This window comes from Scyliorhinus torazame, chromosome 19 (genome assembly GCF_047496885.1).
Source record: "Scyliorhinus torazame isolate Kashiwa2021f chromosome 19, sScyTor2.1, whole genome shotgun sequence".
In the NCBI taxonomy this organism is placed as follows: Eukaryota; Metazoa; Chordata; class Chondrichthyes; order Carcharhiniformes; family Scyliorhinidae; genus Scyliorhinus; species Scyliorhinus torazame.
The window spans coordinates 28,960,634-28,975,718 of NC_092725.1; the positions used below are offsets into that span (position 1 = coordinate 28,960,634).

At 51.5% G+C, this 15,085-nt stretch overlaps 1 protein-coding gene across 1 annotated transcript in view; it reads right to left on the reverse strand.

The window, feature by feature from the left end:
- Positions 1 to 15,085, reverse strand: part of LOC140395883 (complement factor B-like) — a 684,813-nt gene that overhangs the window by 8,032 nt on the left and 661,696 nt on the right. Inside the window, exons 14-15 of the mRNA XM_072483954.1 lie at positions 10,069 to 10,193; positions 9,390 to 9,468 (exon numbers count right to left, since the gene is read on the reverse strand). Coding sequence (XP_072340055.1) covers positions 9,390 to 9,468; positions 10,069 to 10,193 — 204 coding nt within the window. The remainder of the gene's footprint in view (positions 1 to 9,389; positions 9,469 to 10,068; positions 10,194 to 15,085) is intronic.

Below are 15,085 nucleotides of genomic sequence, written 5' to 3' on the forward strand. Positions count from 1 at the left end.
TGCAGCTGTACAAAACTTTGGTAAGGCCACATTTGGAGTACTGTGTACAGTTCTGGTCGCCTCATTTTAGGAAGGATGTGGAAGCTTTGGAAAAGGTGCAAAGAAGATTTACCAGGATGTTACCTGTAATGGAGAGTAGGTCTTACGAGGAAAGGTTGAGGGTGCTAGGCCTTTTCTCATTAGAACGGAGAAGGATGTGGGGCGACTTGATAGAGGTTTATAAGATGATCAGGGGAATAGATAGAGTAGACAGAGACTTTTTCCCCGGGTGGAACAAACCATTACAAGGGGACATAAATTTAAGGTGAAAGGTGGAAGATATAGGAGGGATATCAGAGGTAGGTTCTTTACCCAGAGAGTAGTGGGGGCATGGAATGCACTGCCTGTGGAAGTAGTTGAGTCGGAAACATTAGGGACCTTCAAGCAGCTATTGGATAGGTACATGGATTACGGTAAAATGATGTAGTGTAGATTTATTTGTTCTTAAGGGCAGCACGGTAGCATTGTGGATAGCACAATTGTTTCACAGCTCCAGGGTCCCAGGTTCGATTCCGGCTTGGGTCACTGTCTGTGCGGAATCTGCACGTCCTCCGTGTGTCTGCGTGGGTTTCCTCCGGGTGCTCCGGTTTCCTCCCACAGTCCAAAGATGTGCAGGGTAGGTGGATTGGCCATGATAAATTGCCCTTAGTGTCCAAAATTGCCCTTGGTGTTGGGTGGAGGTGTTGAGTTTGGGTGGGGTCCTCTTTCCAAGAGCCGGTGCAGACTCGGGGGGCCGAATGGCCTCCTTCTGCACTGTAAATTCAATGATAATCTATGATTAATCTAGGACAAAGGTTCGGCACAACATCGTGGGCCGAAGGGCCTGTTCTGTGCTGTATTTTCTATGTTCTATGTTTTCTATGTAAACTGAAAGCTCTGTCCTTGTAGGAGGCTGCATCCCGAATGAGCGGGAACTCTGATGCCCCCTGTCTTTATAGTGAGTGTGCTCTAACTGGTGATTGGCTGCGGTGTTGTGTGTGTTGATTGGTCCCGCTGTGTGTCCATCAGTGTGTGTGTCCGCACCATGATATACTGGTGTATATTATGACAGGGAAGAGAAAGGGAAGGGGGGGTAGAGATATGGATGAGACTGGGGGTGAGAGGGGTAGAGGAAGGGGAGAGAAGGTGGTAGAGGGATAGCGATAGGGGAGAGACTGCTGGAGAGAGGGAAGAGACTGGGTAGCGAGGGGTGGAAACTGGGGAAGAGAGGGAGAAGGACAAAGGAGTGATAGAGGGATGGGGAGACGGGGTGAGAGGGGTAGAGAGAGGGGAGAGACTGTGAGAGAGAGGGATAGAGGGCACAGACTGGTGGAGAGAGCGATAGAGAAAGGGAGGGGTGAGGATCACAAAATTAGATGGTGCAGAAGATTCATTCTCTCTGCTGGTTTGAGTCACCCCTCAGTCATCTCTGCTCCAGAGAAAACAACCCAAGCCGATCCAACCTCCCTTCATAACTTAAATGTTCCATCCCAGGCAACATCCTGGTGAATCTCCTCTGCACCCCCTCCAGTGCAATCACATCCTTCCTATAGTGTGCTGACCAGACCTGCACACAGTACTCCAGCTGTGGCCTCACCAAACGTCTATACAACTCCAACATTTTCACCACCCTATTATCCAGCCCTTCTGCCTTCAGAGATCCAAGGACAAACACTCCAAGTTCGCTTCGATCCTCAGCATTTCCCAGCGTCATACCATTCATTGAATATCTCCTTGGCAAATACTCCTGAAGTGTATCAACTAATACTTTTCAGGGTTAAATTCCATCTGCCACTTTCCTCTCCATTTGACAGGGCAGCACGGTAGCACAGTTGTTGTGATTGCTTCACAGCTCCGGGGTCCCAGGTTCGATTCCCGGCTTGGGTCACTGTCTGTGCAGAGTCTGCACGTTCTCCTCGTGTCCGTCTGGGTTTCCACCGGGTGCTCCGGTTTCCTCCCGCAAGTGCTGTTAGGTGAATTGGACATTCTGAATTCTCCCTCAGTGTACCCGAACAGGTGCCGGAATGTGGCAATTCGGGGCTTGTCACAGTAACTTCATTGCAGTGTTAATGTAAGCCTACTTGTGACAATAATAAAGATTATTATCCCGTCTATATTGTTATAGGAGAGGCGTTTTCAGAACCCCAAAATGTAACACTGGGGCTGTTTAGCACAGGGCTAAATCGCTGGCTTTGAAAGCAGACCAAGGCAGGCCAGCAGCACGGTTCAATTCCCGTACCAGCCTCCCCCGAACAGGCGCCGGAATGTGGCGACTAGGGGCTTTTCACAGTTAACTTCATTTGAAGCCTACTTGTGACAATGAGCGATTTTCATTTCATTTCATTCATTCATTTCATCATGGAGTTCAACCAGCCTCCCCCTTTAATGCTCTTGTTGCTGTTCCGAGCACACGGCTTGTTCCCCAGGTTCGATATTACAATTATGGACACGTGGGTTTTTAAACACAAAACAATGTTTATTCCATGAACTCAACTTAACCTCTTAAATAAGCATTGGATCTCTTAACACCCCTTACTTCAAAGATAACCCCGAAAATATTACAACAGTAAATAATCCTTCAGTTATTCCTTTCAACATCCCAGAGCTTAACATCTTTAAACAGAATCACATCAGGTTAAAGGCTTTACTATTATGTGTTTAAGTCACCCAAATGATCCAGAGATAGTCTTTCATGGCAGAGATCACAGCAGATCCAGCTCACTGCAAACGCAGACACACACCCAGCTCTTTTCAAACTGAAAACTAAACTGCAAAATGGCTGATCTGAGCTCAGCTCCACCCACTCTCTGACATCACTGCTTTCTTAAAGGTACATTGCTCAAACATCCATTTCTTAAATGTACTCTCACATGACAATAGCTTCCGTTAACCCATGGCACATAACCTCACTATTAACTGCCCGTCTAATCTTTGTGCCATCCACAAACTTACTGATCCTACCCCCACTTGGTCATCTATGTCATTTATATGAATGACAAACAATAGGAGGCCCAGCACAGATCCCAGATACGCCATTGGTCACTGGCTTCCTGTCACTAACGCAGCCGTCTGTCATCACCCTGTGTCTCCTACAACTAAGCCAGCTTTGAATCCACCTTATCAAGTTCCCCGGTATCCCAGGTGCATTTTCCTTCTTTATAAGTCTAACAAGTGGGACCTTGTCAAAGGCTTTTCTCAAGTCCAGGTAAACTACATCAACTGCACTACCCTCATCTACACACCTGGTCACCTCCTCAATAAATTCAATCAGATTTGTTAGGCATGACCTCCCTCTGACAAAGCCATGCTGACTGTTCAAGTGGAGACAGATTCTCTCCTTCAGAATTTTCCCCAATCGTTTCCCCACCACTGGCGTAAGTTTCACTGGTCCCGTTTACTCTTCGGGAAGCGCGGTAGCACAGTGGATAGCACTGTTGCTTCACAGCACCAGGGTCCCAGGTTCGATTCCCGGCTAGGTCACTCTCTGTGCGGAGTCTGCACGTCCTCCATCTGTCTGCGTGGGTTTCCTCCGGGTGCTCCGGTTTCCTCCCACAAGTCCCGAAAGACGTGCTTGTTAGGAGAATTGGACATTCTGAATTTTCCCTCCGTGTATCTGAACAGGCGCCGGAATGTGGCGACTAGGGGCTTTTCACAGTAACTTCATTGCAGTGTTAATGTAAGCCTACTTGTGAGAATAAATATTATTATTATTCGTTCCCTAGCTTATCCCTCCAGCCTTTCTTAAATAGTGGGACCACATTAGCTGTTCTCCAGTCCTCTGCCAGAGAGGAATTTGGATCACTGTCTCTGCAGTCTCCTCCTTCGCCTCCCACTATACCCTGGGACACAATTCACCCAGGCCTGGAGATTTGTCCACTTTTAAGCCTCCAACACCTCAATACCTAGTCCCTCCCTGTGACAACTTGTTCAAGAACCTCACAGTCTGTCTCCCCGAGTTCCATATCTACCTCCCCATTCTCTGGGTCCCCTGGCTCCACCCACAGGTTTCTCCCTTGCTCCCTAATGGGCCCTACTCTTTTCTTGGTTATCCTCTTCCCATTGAAATACTTATGGAATATCCTGGGATTTTTCCATACTTTTACCAGCCAGAATTTTCTCATATGCCCTCTTTGCTCTCCTAATTGCTTTCTTAAGCTCCACCCTGCACTTTCTCTGCTCCACTAATGCCTCTATTGATTTTCTCCCCTTGTACTTGCTAACGTCTCTCTTTTCCCTCTCATTGTATCCTCAATATCTCTGTTCACCCATGGTTCTCTGGGGTAATTACCCCTTCCCGTCACCCGAGAGGGATTATGTTAGGCCTGTACCCTCCCCATTTCCTTTTCGAAAGCCCCCCAAGAGAGAAACTGGGGGAAGAGGGAGAGAGTGGAAGGACGGATAGAAAGAGGGGTAACTGGGAGAGACTAGGAGAGGGGGATAAAGAGAGGTGAGAGACTGGCGAGGGAGGGAGAGACATAGGCAGGGGAGAGTCGGGGGGAGAGAGGTGTCAGATTCGGAGAGAGAACGATAGAGAGAGGGGAGAGTGGGGGAGAGAGGGATAGAGAGAGGGGACAGACTGGAGAGAGAGGGATAGAGATGGGGGGGGGGGACTGAGGGTTGGAAGGAGAGAGAGAGAGAGAGAGGAGAGACTGGGGGAATGGGAGATAGAGAGAGGGAGGAAACCTGGGGAGGCAGGGATAGTGAGGGGGAGGAAAGGATCAAAAGAGGAGCGAGACGGTGTGAGAGGGATAGAGAGAGGGTCAGTCTGGGAGAGAAAGGGGTAATGAGAGGGGGGTGGCTAGGGGAGAGAGGGATAGAGTGACGGAAGACAGCGGGAGAGAGGGGGGATGAAAAGCTGGGAAATCTTAGGAAGACTGGGGGAGGGATAAGGGAGCAGCTGGTGAGAGAGGGATAGAGAGTGTGGAGTGACTGCAGGAGAGAGGGATAGAGTGAGGGAAGAGTGGGAGAGACGGAGATTGAGAGGGGTAGTCTGTTCGAGATTGGGACTATTGAAATTTACAGGATACTGCGAGGCCTGGATAGTGTGGACGTGGAGAGGATGTTTCCACGTGTAGGAAAAATTAGAAGCAGAGGACACCATCTCAGACTGAAGGGTCGATCCTTTAGTCCTGGTCTTCGGCGAAGTGAAAGGAGTTGAATATTTCCAAGGCGTGATCACCCGCTGTGGTGAGGAAAAGAGCTATCTTCCGTGCATTAGACGCACCATTGAGGTCTGATGCTTCGACGGAAAGCTGAAATTTCTGCTTGAATGTCCGCCCGTTGGCACTGAGATTGCCGGAGGTCCTGAGCTGGTGAGGAGCCTGAATCTTCTCCATTGTGCCGGGATACATTCGCTGGTCGTCACGGATCTTGCTCAGTTGAACTAACTAGATTGAACAGACTCCTGGTATCATGTCGTGTTATGTAATTTGGAATAACACAAGCTGCCCCTTGATGCAGTTTTGAGTAAAAGATGCTCCTGACGTTGAAGTGAGTTCAATGTGTTTTATTGAACTATTAGCACAGTTCTCAATGAGTTCAACTCTCTGCTAATCTAAATGTAGTAACTCAGTCTAACTGAACCAGCCTTGCTCTAAGCCACGTGCTGGGGTGTGATGCTGAGGATACGCCCTGTCTCACTCTGTAGATGTTGGTCTGTGGAACGAGGCGGGGTGTGAGTGCCTTATCCCTTTTATAGTGAGATACCACCCCGAGTGTCCTGACTGCTCATTGGTCATGTCCTATTCTATGTGTTCATTAGCTGCATGTTTGCATATCACGACAGAGGCCAAATCACTGAGTGTCTTTAAGACAGAGATAGATAGGTTCTTGATTAATAAGGGGATCAGGGGTTATGGGGAGAAGGCAGGAAAACGGGGATGAGAAAAATATCAGCCATGAGTGAATGGCGGAGCAGACTCGATGGGCCGAGTGGCCTAATTCTGCTCCTATGTCTTATGGCCTTTATGGGGGGGAGAGAGAAGGCGGCAATGGGAGGAGAGAGGGACAGACAGACAGGAGTGGCCGGGGAGAGAGGGATAGAGAGGGGAGGGAAGGATACAGAGATGGGAGAGACCGGGGAGAGAGGGCTAAAGACAGGCGGGAGACTGTGGGGAAAGAGTGAGTGGGTTAGAGAGTGACAGAGCGAGGGGGTAGACTGGGGAGAAGAGGATGAAAATGGAGGGGAAAGATTTGGGAGCGGAGCGATAGAGCAAAGGAATAAACTGGGGGAAGGAGACATAGAGAATGTGGTGATAATGCTGTGCACAGTATATCGTTCGCATTGCAACCTCCAACCAGCTGATGGTGATAGAGATCTATCACGTGACTCAACACACCCGCCAGTTGGTAGTAAGTCGTACAAGAGGATAGTCACACTTAGCGTAACTCCAGGAGAATTTATTGAATTCATTTAGTAGCCATCGTCTATATTATAGTTTATCAGTTATCTTTCCACGTGTTTGTTAATAAATCATCTTTATAGTTAAACAAATCTAAGTTCTGTGTACATCATTAAAACGGTTGTATCGCAGAATACAGCAGAGAAAGAGGAAAGAATGGGGGCAAGAGGCAGAGAGAGGGGAGAGACTGGGGGTGAGTGGGATAGAGAGAGGGGAGAGACTGGGGGTGAGTGGGATAGAGAGAGGGGAGAGACTGGGGGTGAGTGGGATAGAGAGAGGGGAGAGACTGGGGGTGAGTGGGATAGAGAGAGGGGAGAGACTGGGGGTGAGTGGGATAGAGAGAGGGGAGAGACTGGCGGTGAGTGGGATAGAGAGAGGGGAGAGACTGGCGGCGGAGTGGGATAGAGAGAGGGGAGAGACTGGCGGTGAGTGGGATAGAGAGAGGGGAGAGACTGGGGGTGAGTGGGATAGAGAGAGGGGAGAGACTGGGGGTGAGTGGGATAGAGAGAGGGGAGAGACTGGGGATGAGTGGGATAGAGAGAGGGGAGAGACTGGGGGTGAGTGGGATAGAGAGAGGGGAGAGACTGGGGGTGAGTGGGATAGAGAGGGGAGAGACTGGCGGTGAGTGGGATAGAGAGAGGGGAGAGACTGGGGGTGAGTGGGATAGAGAGAGGGGAGAGACTGGGGGTGAGTGGGATAGAGAGAGGGGAGAGACTGGCGGTGAGTGGGATAGAGAGAGGGGAGAGACTGGCGGTGAGTGGGATAGAGAGAGGGGAGAGACTGGGGGTGAGTGGGATAGAGAGAGGGGAGAGACTGGGGATGAGTGGGATAGAGAGAGGGGAGAGACTGGGGGTGAGTGGGATAGAGAGAGGGGAGAGACTGGCGGTGAGTGGGATAGAGAGAGGGGAGAGACTGGGGGTGAGTGGGATAGAGAGAGGGGAGAGACTGGGGGTGAGTGGGATAGAGAGAGGGGAGAGACTGGGGGTGAGTGGGATAGAGAGAGGGGAGAGACTGGGGGTGAGTGGGATAGAGAGAGGGGAGAGACTGGGGGTGAGTGGGATAGAGAGAGGGGAGAGACTGGGGGTGAGTGGGATAGAGAGAGGGGAGAGACTGGTGGTGAGTGGGATAGAGAGAGGGGAGAGACTGGGGGTGAGTGGGATAGAGAGAGGGGAGAGACTGGGGGTGAGTGGGATAGAGAGAGGGGAGAGACTGGGGGTGAGTGGGATAGAGAGAGGGGAGAGACTGGGGGTGAGTGGGATAGAGAGAGGGGAGAGACTGGGGGTGAGTGGGATAGAGAGAGGGGAGAGACTGGCGGTGAGTGGGATAGAGAGAGGGGAGAGACTGGCGGTGAGTGGGATAGAGAGAGGGGAGAGACTGGCGGTGAGTGGGATAGAGAGAGGGGAGAGACTGGCGGTGAGTGGGATAGAGAGAGGGGAGAGACTGGCGGTGAGTGGGATAGAGAGAGGGGAGAGACTGGCGGTGAGTGGGATAGAGAGAGGGGAGAGACTGGCGGTGAGTGGGATAACGAGAGGGGAAAGGCTAGTGGGGTAGAGAGAGAGAGACATTGACAGGTGAGAGGTTGTGCAGAAAAGTGACAGGCAGGGAGAGCAATAGAGAGAGGGGAGGCCGAAAAAAAGAGGGATAGAGACTGGGACAGACTGGGAGAGGGTGATGGGAGACTGGGTGAGAGAGGGATAGAGGGAGAGACTGGGGGGGAGAGGGATAGAGAGAGGGAGAGACTGGGGAAGAGGGTGATAGTCGGAGGGGAGGGACTTGTGGGGGAGGGATAGAGGGGGGAAGAAAGTGGGGAGTGTGGGAGAGAGAGAGGAAACTGGGAAAACGAGGGAGGGAGGTGGGGGGAGGGAAGGATGGAGAGATGGGAGAGACTGTGGGAGAGAGGGGTGGAGAGAGGGGAGAGCATGTGCGAGAGGGAGAGAGATATGTGAGAGTCTGGGGGGGTGAGAGGGGGAGACTGTGAGAGAGAGGGCTAGAGAGAGGGCATCCAGACTTGTGAGGGGGGGCGTTAGAGAGAGAGAGAGAGAGGGGGGGTGACTAGGGGAGGGACAGATAGAGAGGGGGAGGAGACTAGGGGAGAGGGGGATAGTGAGAGGGAGGAGACTAGGGGAGAGGGGGATAGTGAGAGGGAGGAGACGAGGGGAGAGGGGGATAGTGAGAGGGAAGAGACTTTGGGGTGAGGGATAGAGAGAGGGAAGAAACTGGAGTAAGGACACGGAGAGAATGGGGAGAGAGGGAGAGAGGGAAGGGAAGGATAGAGAGATGGGAGAGTTTGGGGGTGAGAGTGGTAGGGAGAGGGGAGAGACTGTGGGAGAACGATAGTGAAAGGTGACAGACTGGGGGGAGAGAGAAATAGAAAGAGGGGGAGACTGGGGGGAGAGATGGTTAGAGGGAGAGGAAAGAGGGCTGGAGAGAGGGGTAAAAAGAGGGGTGACTGCGGGGAGAGAGGAATATAGGGAGGGGAGAGAGGGATAGAGACAGGGCTAGCTGGGGTAGAGTGGTATAGAGAGAGGGGAGAGACTGAGGGGTGACTGATAAAGAAAAAGGAGAGATGGGGAAAGAGGGATAGAGAGAGGGGAGATACTGCAAGAGTGGGATAGAGAGAGCGGAGAATGGGTAAGGCAGGGATAGAGACAGAGAGGGAATCTGGAGTTCGTTGGATAGAGTGATGCACTATCAATTATGACGAGCCGAGAGTAGAATGTAATCGAGGCTTTATTACACAGAGATGTGTGGCCTCCTACAGCTGCTTACGAAATGGCTGCTGTTCGGGGAGCACACACATTTATACTCCGCCTACTGGGCGGAGCCAGCAGGCAGGGATCTACCCCCTTACCTGTAGTACAGGGGCCTTACCGTAAAGCACCTACATCAACATCCTATATATACAATGTATACATCAGTGCTGACTACCACACAGAGGAATATTATTTGCTTTGTGAAGATGGGTTTTACCTGCACAGGAATCAACACCATCTCCGTTGGCACAGAACTGACTGTCATCGAGATCGTCTTTCTGGCACTGGTCACGTGACTGTATGGGAGAGAGAATTCTTCAGCCATTAATGTATCAACGAGTAAGTGACGGGAGGAGTGAGGGAGGGATCTGAGTAAGGCTGGGGCAGACTAGGAGGGAGAATGCGGACTCGCGATGAAGATTCCAAAGTGTCACCAAGTCCGGGTCTCCACACTTCAGGAAGGGCGTCGTGACCCCGAGGAGAGGGTGCGGGGATCGATATCCCGGTACGCATCCCGGGCAGGAGGGGGCTGCAGTTGTTGTGGAGAGTAGAGGAGCTGGGATGGTTCTCCTGGGAGCAGGAAAGGCTCAGGTGGGGATTGAACCGAGGCGTTTGGGAATCAGGAAGGGTCTCTGAGAGAGTCAATGAGGAGAAACTGTTCACAGTGACGGAAACCTGAGGGACACAGATTGAAGGTGATTGGGGGAGGAGAGGGGAGCGCGGGTTGGGGGGGAGAGCAGTGGGGGCAGTAGGAGAGAGCGGGGGGAGAGCAGTGGGGGGGGTGGAGTTTGATCAATTGGACAGTTCCACCGGAGGGACAGCACAGGGGAGAGGGACAGAACGGCCTCGGTGCTGCCTCTCACCAATCAATTGTTACTCACGTTGAAAGCAGTTACCTTAATAGAAATGAGGCCATAATTTAGATGAATGGGTGGCTGGCCTCGTTCAGTGACTCCCCAGCCGGACACATAACCGGTGACCTCCCTGGGTTCACTGCCTCCGAATCCCGTCAGAATCCGATCTAGGATTCGGGAATAGACACGGGATTAGATACAGAGTAAAACTCCCTCCACAATGTCCCCATCAAACACTCCCGGGACAGTAACAGCACGGAGTTAGATACAGAGTAAATCTCTCTCTACACTGTCCCCATCAAACACTCCCAGGACAGGTACAGCACGGGGTTAGATACAGAGTAAAGCTCCCTCTACACGGTACCCATCAAACATTCCCAGGACAGGTACAGTATAAGGTTAGATACAGTTTAAACTCCCTCTACACTGTCCCCATCAAACACTCCCAGGACAGGTACAGCATGGGGTAAGATACAGAATAAAGCTCCCTCTACACTGTCCCCATCAAACACTCCCAGGACAGGTACAGCATGGGGTTAGATAGATAGAAAATGGCCCTCTACAGTGTCGCCATCAAACACTCCCAGGACATGTACAGCACGGGGTTAGATACAGGGTAAAGTCTACTCTACACTGTCCCCATCAAACACTCCCAGGACAGGTACAGCACGGGGTTAGATACAGAGTAAAGCTCCCTCGACACTGTCCCCATCAAACATTCCCAGGACAGGTACAGCACGGGGTTAGATACAGAGTAAAGCTCCCTCGACACTGTCCCCCTCAAACACTCCCAGGACAGGTACAGCACAGGGTTAGATACAGAGTAAAGCTCCCTGAACACTGTACCCATCAAACACTCCCAGGACAGGTACAGCACAGGGTTAGATACAGAGTAAAGCTCCCTGAACACGGTCCCCATCAAAAACACCCAGGACAGGTACAGCACGGGGTTAGATACAGAGTGAAGCTCCCTCTACACTGTTCCCATCAAACACTCCTAGGACAGGTACAGCACGGGGTTAGATACACAGTAAAGCTTCCTCTACACTGTCGCCATTAAACACACCCAGGACAGGTACTGCACTGGGTTAGATACAGAGTAAAGCTCCCTAGACACTGTCCCCATCAAACAATCCCAGGACAGGTACAGCACGGGATAAGATACAGAGTAGAACTCCCTCGACACTGTCCCCATCAAACTCTCCCAGGACAGGTACAGCACAGGGTTAGATAAAGAGTAAAGCTCCCTCTACACTGTCCCCATCAAACACTCCCAGGACAGGTACAGCACAGGGTTTGATACACAGTAAATCTCCCTCTACACTGTCCCCATCAAACACTCCAAGGACAGGTACAGCACGGGGTTAGATACAGAGTAAAGCTCCCTCTACACTGTCCGCATCAAACACTCCCAGGACAGGTACAGCACGGGGTTAGATACAGAGTAAAGCTCCCTCTACACTGTCCCCATCAAACACTCCCAGGACAGGTACAGCACGGGGTTAGATACAGAGTAAAGCTCCCTCGACACTGTCCCCCTCAATCACTCCCAGGACAGGTACAGCACGGGGTTAGATACAGAGTAAAGCTCCCTCGACACTGTCCCCCTCAAACACTCCCAGGACAGGTACAGCACGGGGTTAGATACAGAGTAAAGCTCCCTCTACACTGTTCCCATTAAATGCTCCCAGGACAGGTACAGCACGGGGTCAGATACAGAGTAAAGCTCCCTCGACACTGTCCCCATCAAACACTCCCAGGACAGGTACAGCACGGGGTTAGATACAGAGTAAAGCTCCCTCGACACTGTCCCCCTCAAACACTCCCAGGACAGGTACAGCACGGGGTTAGATACAGAGTAAAGCTCCCTCTACACTGTCCCCAATAAACACTCCCAGCACAGGTACAGCACAGGGTTAGATACAGAATAAAGCTCGCTCAACACTGTCCCCATCAAACACTCACAGGACAGGTACAGCACGGGGTTAGATACAGAGTAAAGCTCCCTCGACACTGTCCCCATCAAACATTCCCAGGACAGGTACAGCACGGGGTTAGATACAGAGTAAAGCTCCCTCGACACTGTCCCCATCAAACATTCCCAGGACAGGTACAGCACGGGGTTAGATACAGAGTAAAGCTCCCTCGACACTGTCCCCCTCAAACACTCCCAGGACAGGTACAGCACAGGGTTAGATACAGAGTAAAGCTCCCTGAACACTGTACCCATCAAACACTCCCAGGACAGGTACAGCACAGGGTTAGATACAGAGTAAAGCTCCCTGAACACGGTCCCCATCAAAAACACCCAGGACAGGTACAGCACGGGGTTAGATACAGAGTGAAGCTCCCTCTACACTGTTCCCATCAAACACTCCTAGGACAGGTACAGCACGGGGTTAGATACACAGTAAAGCTTCCTCTACACTGTCGCCATTAAACACACCCAGGACAGGTACTGCACTGGGTTAGATACAGAGTAAAGCTCCCTAGACACTGTCCCCATCAAACAATCCCAGGACAGGTACAGCACGGGATAAGATACAGAGTAGAACTCCCTCGACACTGTCCCCATCAAACTCTCCCAGGACAGGTACAGCACAGGGTTAGATAAAGAGTAAAGCTCCCTCTACACTGTCCCCATCAAACACTCCCAGGACAGGTACAGCACAGGGTTTGATACACAGTAAATCTCCCTCTACACTGTCCCCATCAAACACTCCAAGGACAGGTACAGCACGGGGTTAGATACAGAGTAAAGCTCCCTCTACACTGTCCGCATCAAACACTCCCAGGACAGGTACAGCACGGGGTTAGATACAGAGTAAAGCTCCCTCTACACTGTCCCCATCAAACACTCCCAGGACAGGTACAGCACGGGGTTAGATACAGAGTAAAGCTCCCTCGACACTGTCCCCCTCAATCACTCCCAGGACAGGTACAGCACGGGGTTAGATACAGAGTAAAGCTCCCTCGACACTGTCCCCCTCAAACACTCCCAGGACAGGTACAGCACGGGGTTAGATACAGAGTAAAGCTCCCTCTACACTGTTCCCATTAAATGCTCCCAGGACAGGTACAGCACGGGGTCAGATACAGAGTAAAGCTCCCTCGACACTGTCCCCATCAAACACTCCCAGGACAGGTACAGCACGGGGTTAGATACAGAGTAAAGCTCCCTCGACACTGTCCCCCTCAAACACTCCCAGGACAGGTACAGCACGGGGTTAGATACAGAGTAAAGCTCCCTCTACACTGTCCCCAATAAACACTCCCAGCACAGGTACAGCACAGGGTTAGATACAGAATAAAGCTCGCTCAACACTGTCCCCATCAAACACTCACAGGACAGGTACAGCACGGGGTTAGATACAGAGTAAAGCTCCCTCTACAATGTCCCCATCAAACACTCCCATGACAGGTACAGCACGGGGTTAGAAACAGAGTGTGGTAGTATGTATTGGGGGTCATGTGGGACTGGAAGCCCTAATGTCATTGGCTGACAGATCCCGGGTCCTGGTTGGCCGTTGACAACTAGCTCCGCCCTGAAGGCTGAGTATAAGATGCCGGAGTCCTCCCCCGCAGGCCAGTCTACTATTGAGCTTCGGGGGAACAGACACGCTTAATAAAGCCTCATCGACTTCACTCTATTCGTCTCACGGAGTCTTGGTGCGCTACACAGAAAAAAGCTCCCTCTACACTGTCCCCATCAAACACTCCCCGGACAGGTACAGCACGGTGTTAGATACTGAGTAAAGCTCCCTCTACACTGTCCCCATCAAACACTCCCAGGACAGGTACAGCATGGGGTAAAATACAGAGTAAAGCTTCCTCTACACTGTCCCCATCAAACACTCCCAGGACAGGTACAGCACGGGGTTAGATACACAGTAAATGGCCCTCTACACTGTCGCCATCAAACACTCCCAGGACATGTACAGCACGGGGTAAGATACAGGGTAAAGTCTACTCTACACTGTCCCCATCAAACACTCCCAGGACAGGTACAGCACGGGGTTAGATACACAGTAGAGCTCCCTCTACACTGTCCCCATCAAACACTCCCAGGACAGGTACACCACAGGGTAAGATACAGAGTAGAGCTCCCTCCACACTATCCCCATTAAACGCTCCCAGGACAGATACAGCACGGGGTTAGATACAGAGGAATGCTCCCTCGACACAGTCCCCATCAAATACTCCCAGGGCAGGTACAGCACCGTGTTACTAACAGAGTAAAGCTCCCTCTACACTGTCCGCATCAAACACTCCCACGACAGGTACAGCACGGGGTTAGATACAGAGTAAATCTCCCTCTACACTGTCCCCATCAAACACTCCCAGGACAGGTACAGCGCGGGGTTAGATACAGAGTAAAGCAACCTCTACACTGTGCCCATCAAACACTACCAGGACAGGGACAGCGCGGGGTTAGATACAGAGTAAAGCTCCCTCTACACTGTCCCCATCAAACACGCCCAGGACAGGGACAGCACAGGGTTAGATACACTGTAAAGCTCCCTCTACACTGTCCCCATCAAACAGTCCCAGGACTGGACCAGCATGGGGTTAGATACAGAGTGAAGCTCCCTCTGCACTGTACCCATCAAACACTCCCAGGACAGGTACAGCACGGCGCTGGATCCAGAGTAAAGCTCCCTCTACATGGTACCCATGTAACATTCCCAGGACAGGTACAGTATAGGGTTAGATACAGTTTAAACTCCCTCTACACTGTCCCCATAAAACACTCCCAGGACAGGTACAGCATGGGGTAATATACAGAGTAAAGCTCCCTCTACACTGTCCCCATCAAACACTCCCAGGACAGGTACAGCACGGTGTAAGATACAGAGTAAAGCTCCCTCTACACTGCCTCCATCAAACACTCCCAGGACATGTACAGCACGGGGTTAGATACAGAGAAAAGCTTCCTCGACACTATCGCCATCAAACACTCACAGGACAGGTACAGCACGGGGTTAGATACAGAGTAAAGCTCCCTCGACACTGTCCCCATCAAAAACACCCGGGACAGGTACAGCATGGGGTAAGATAC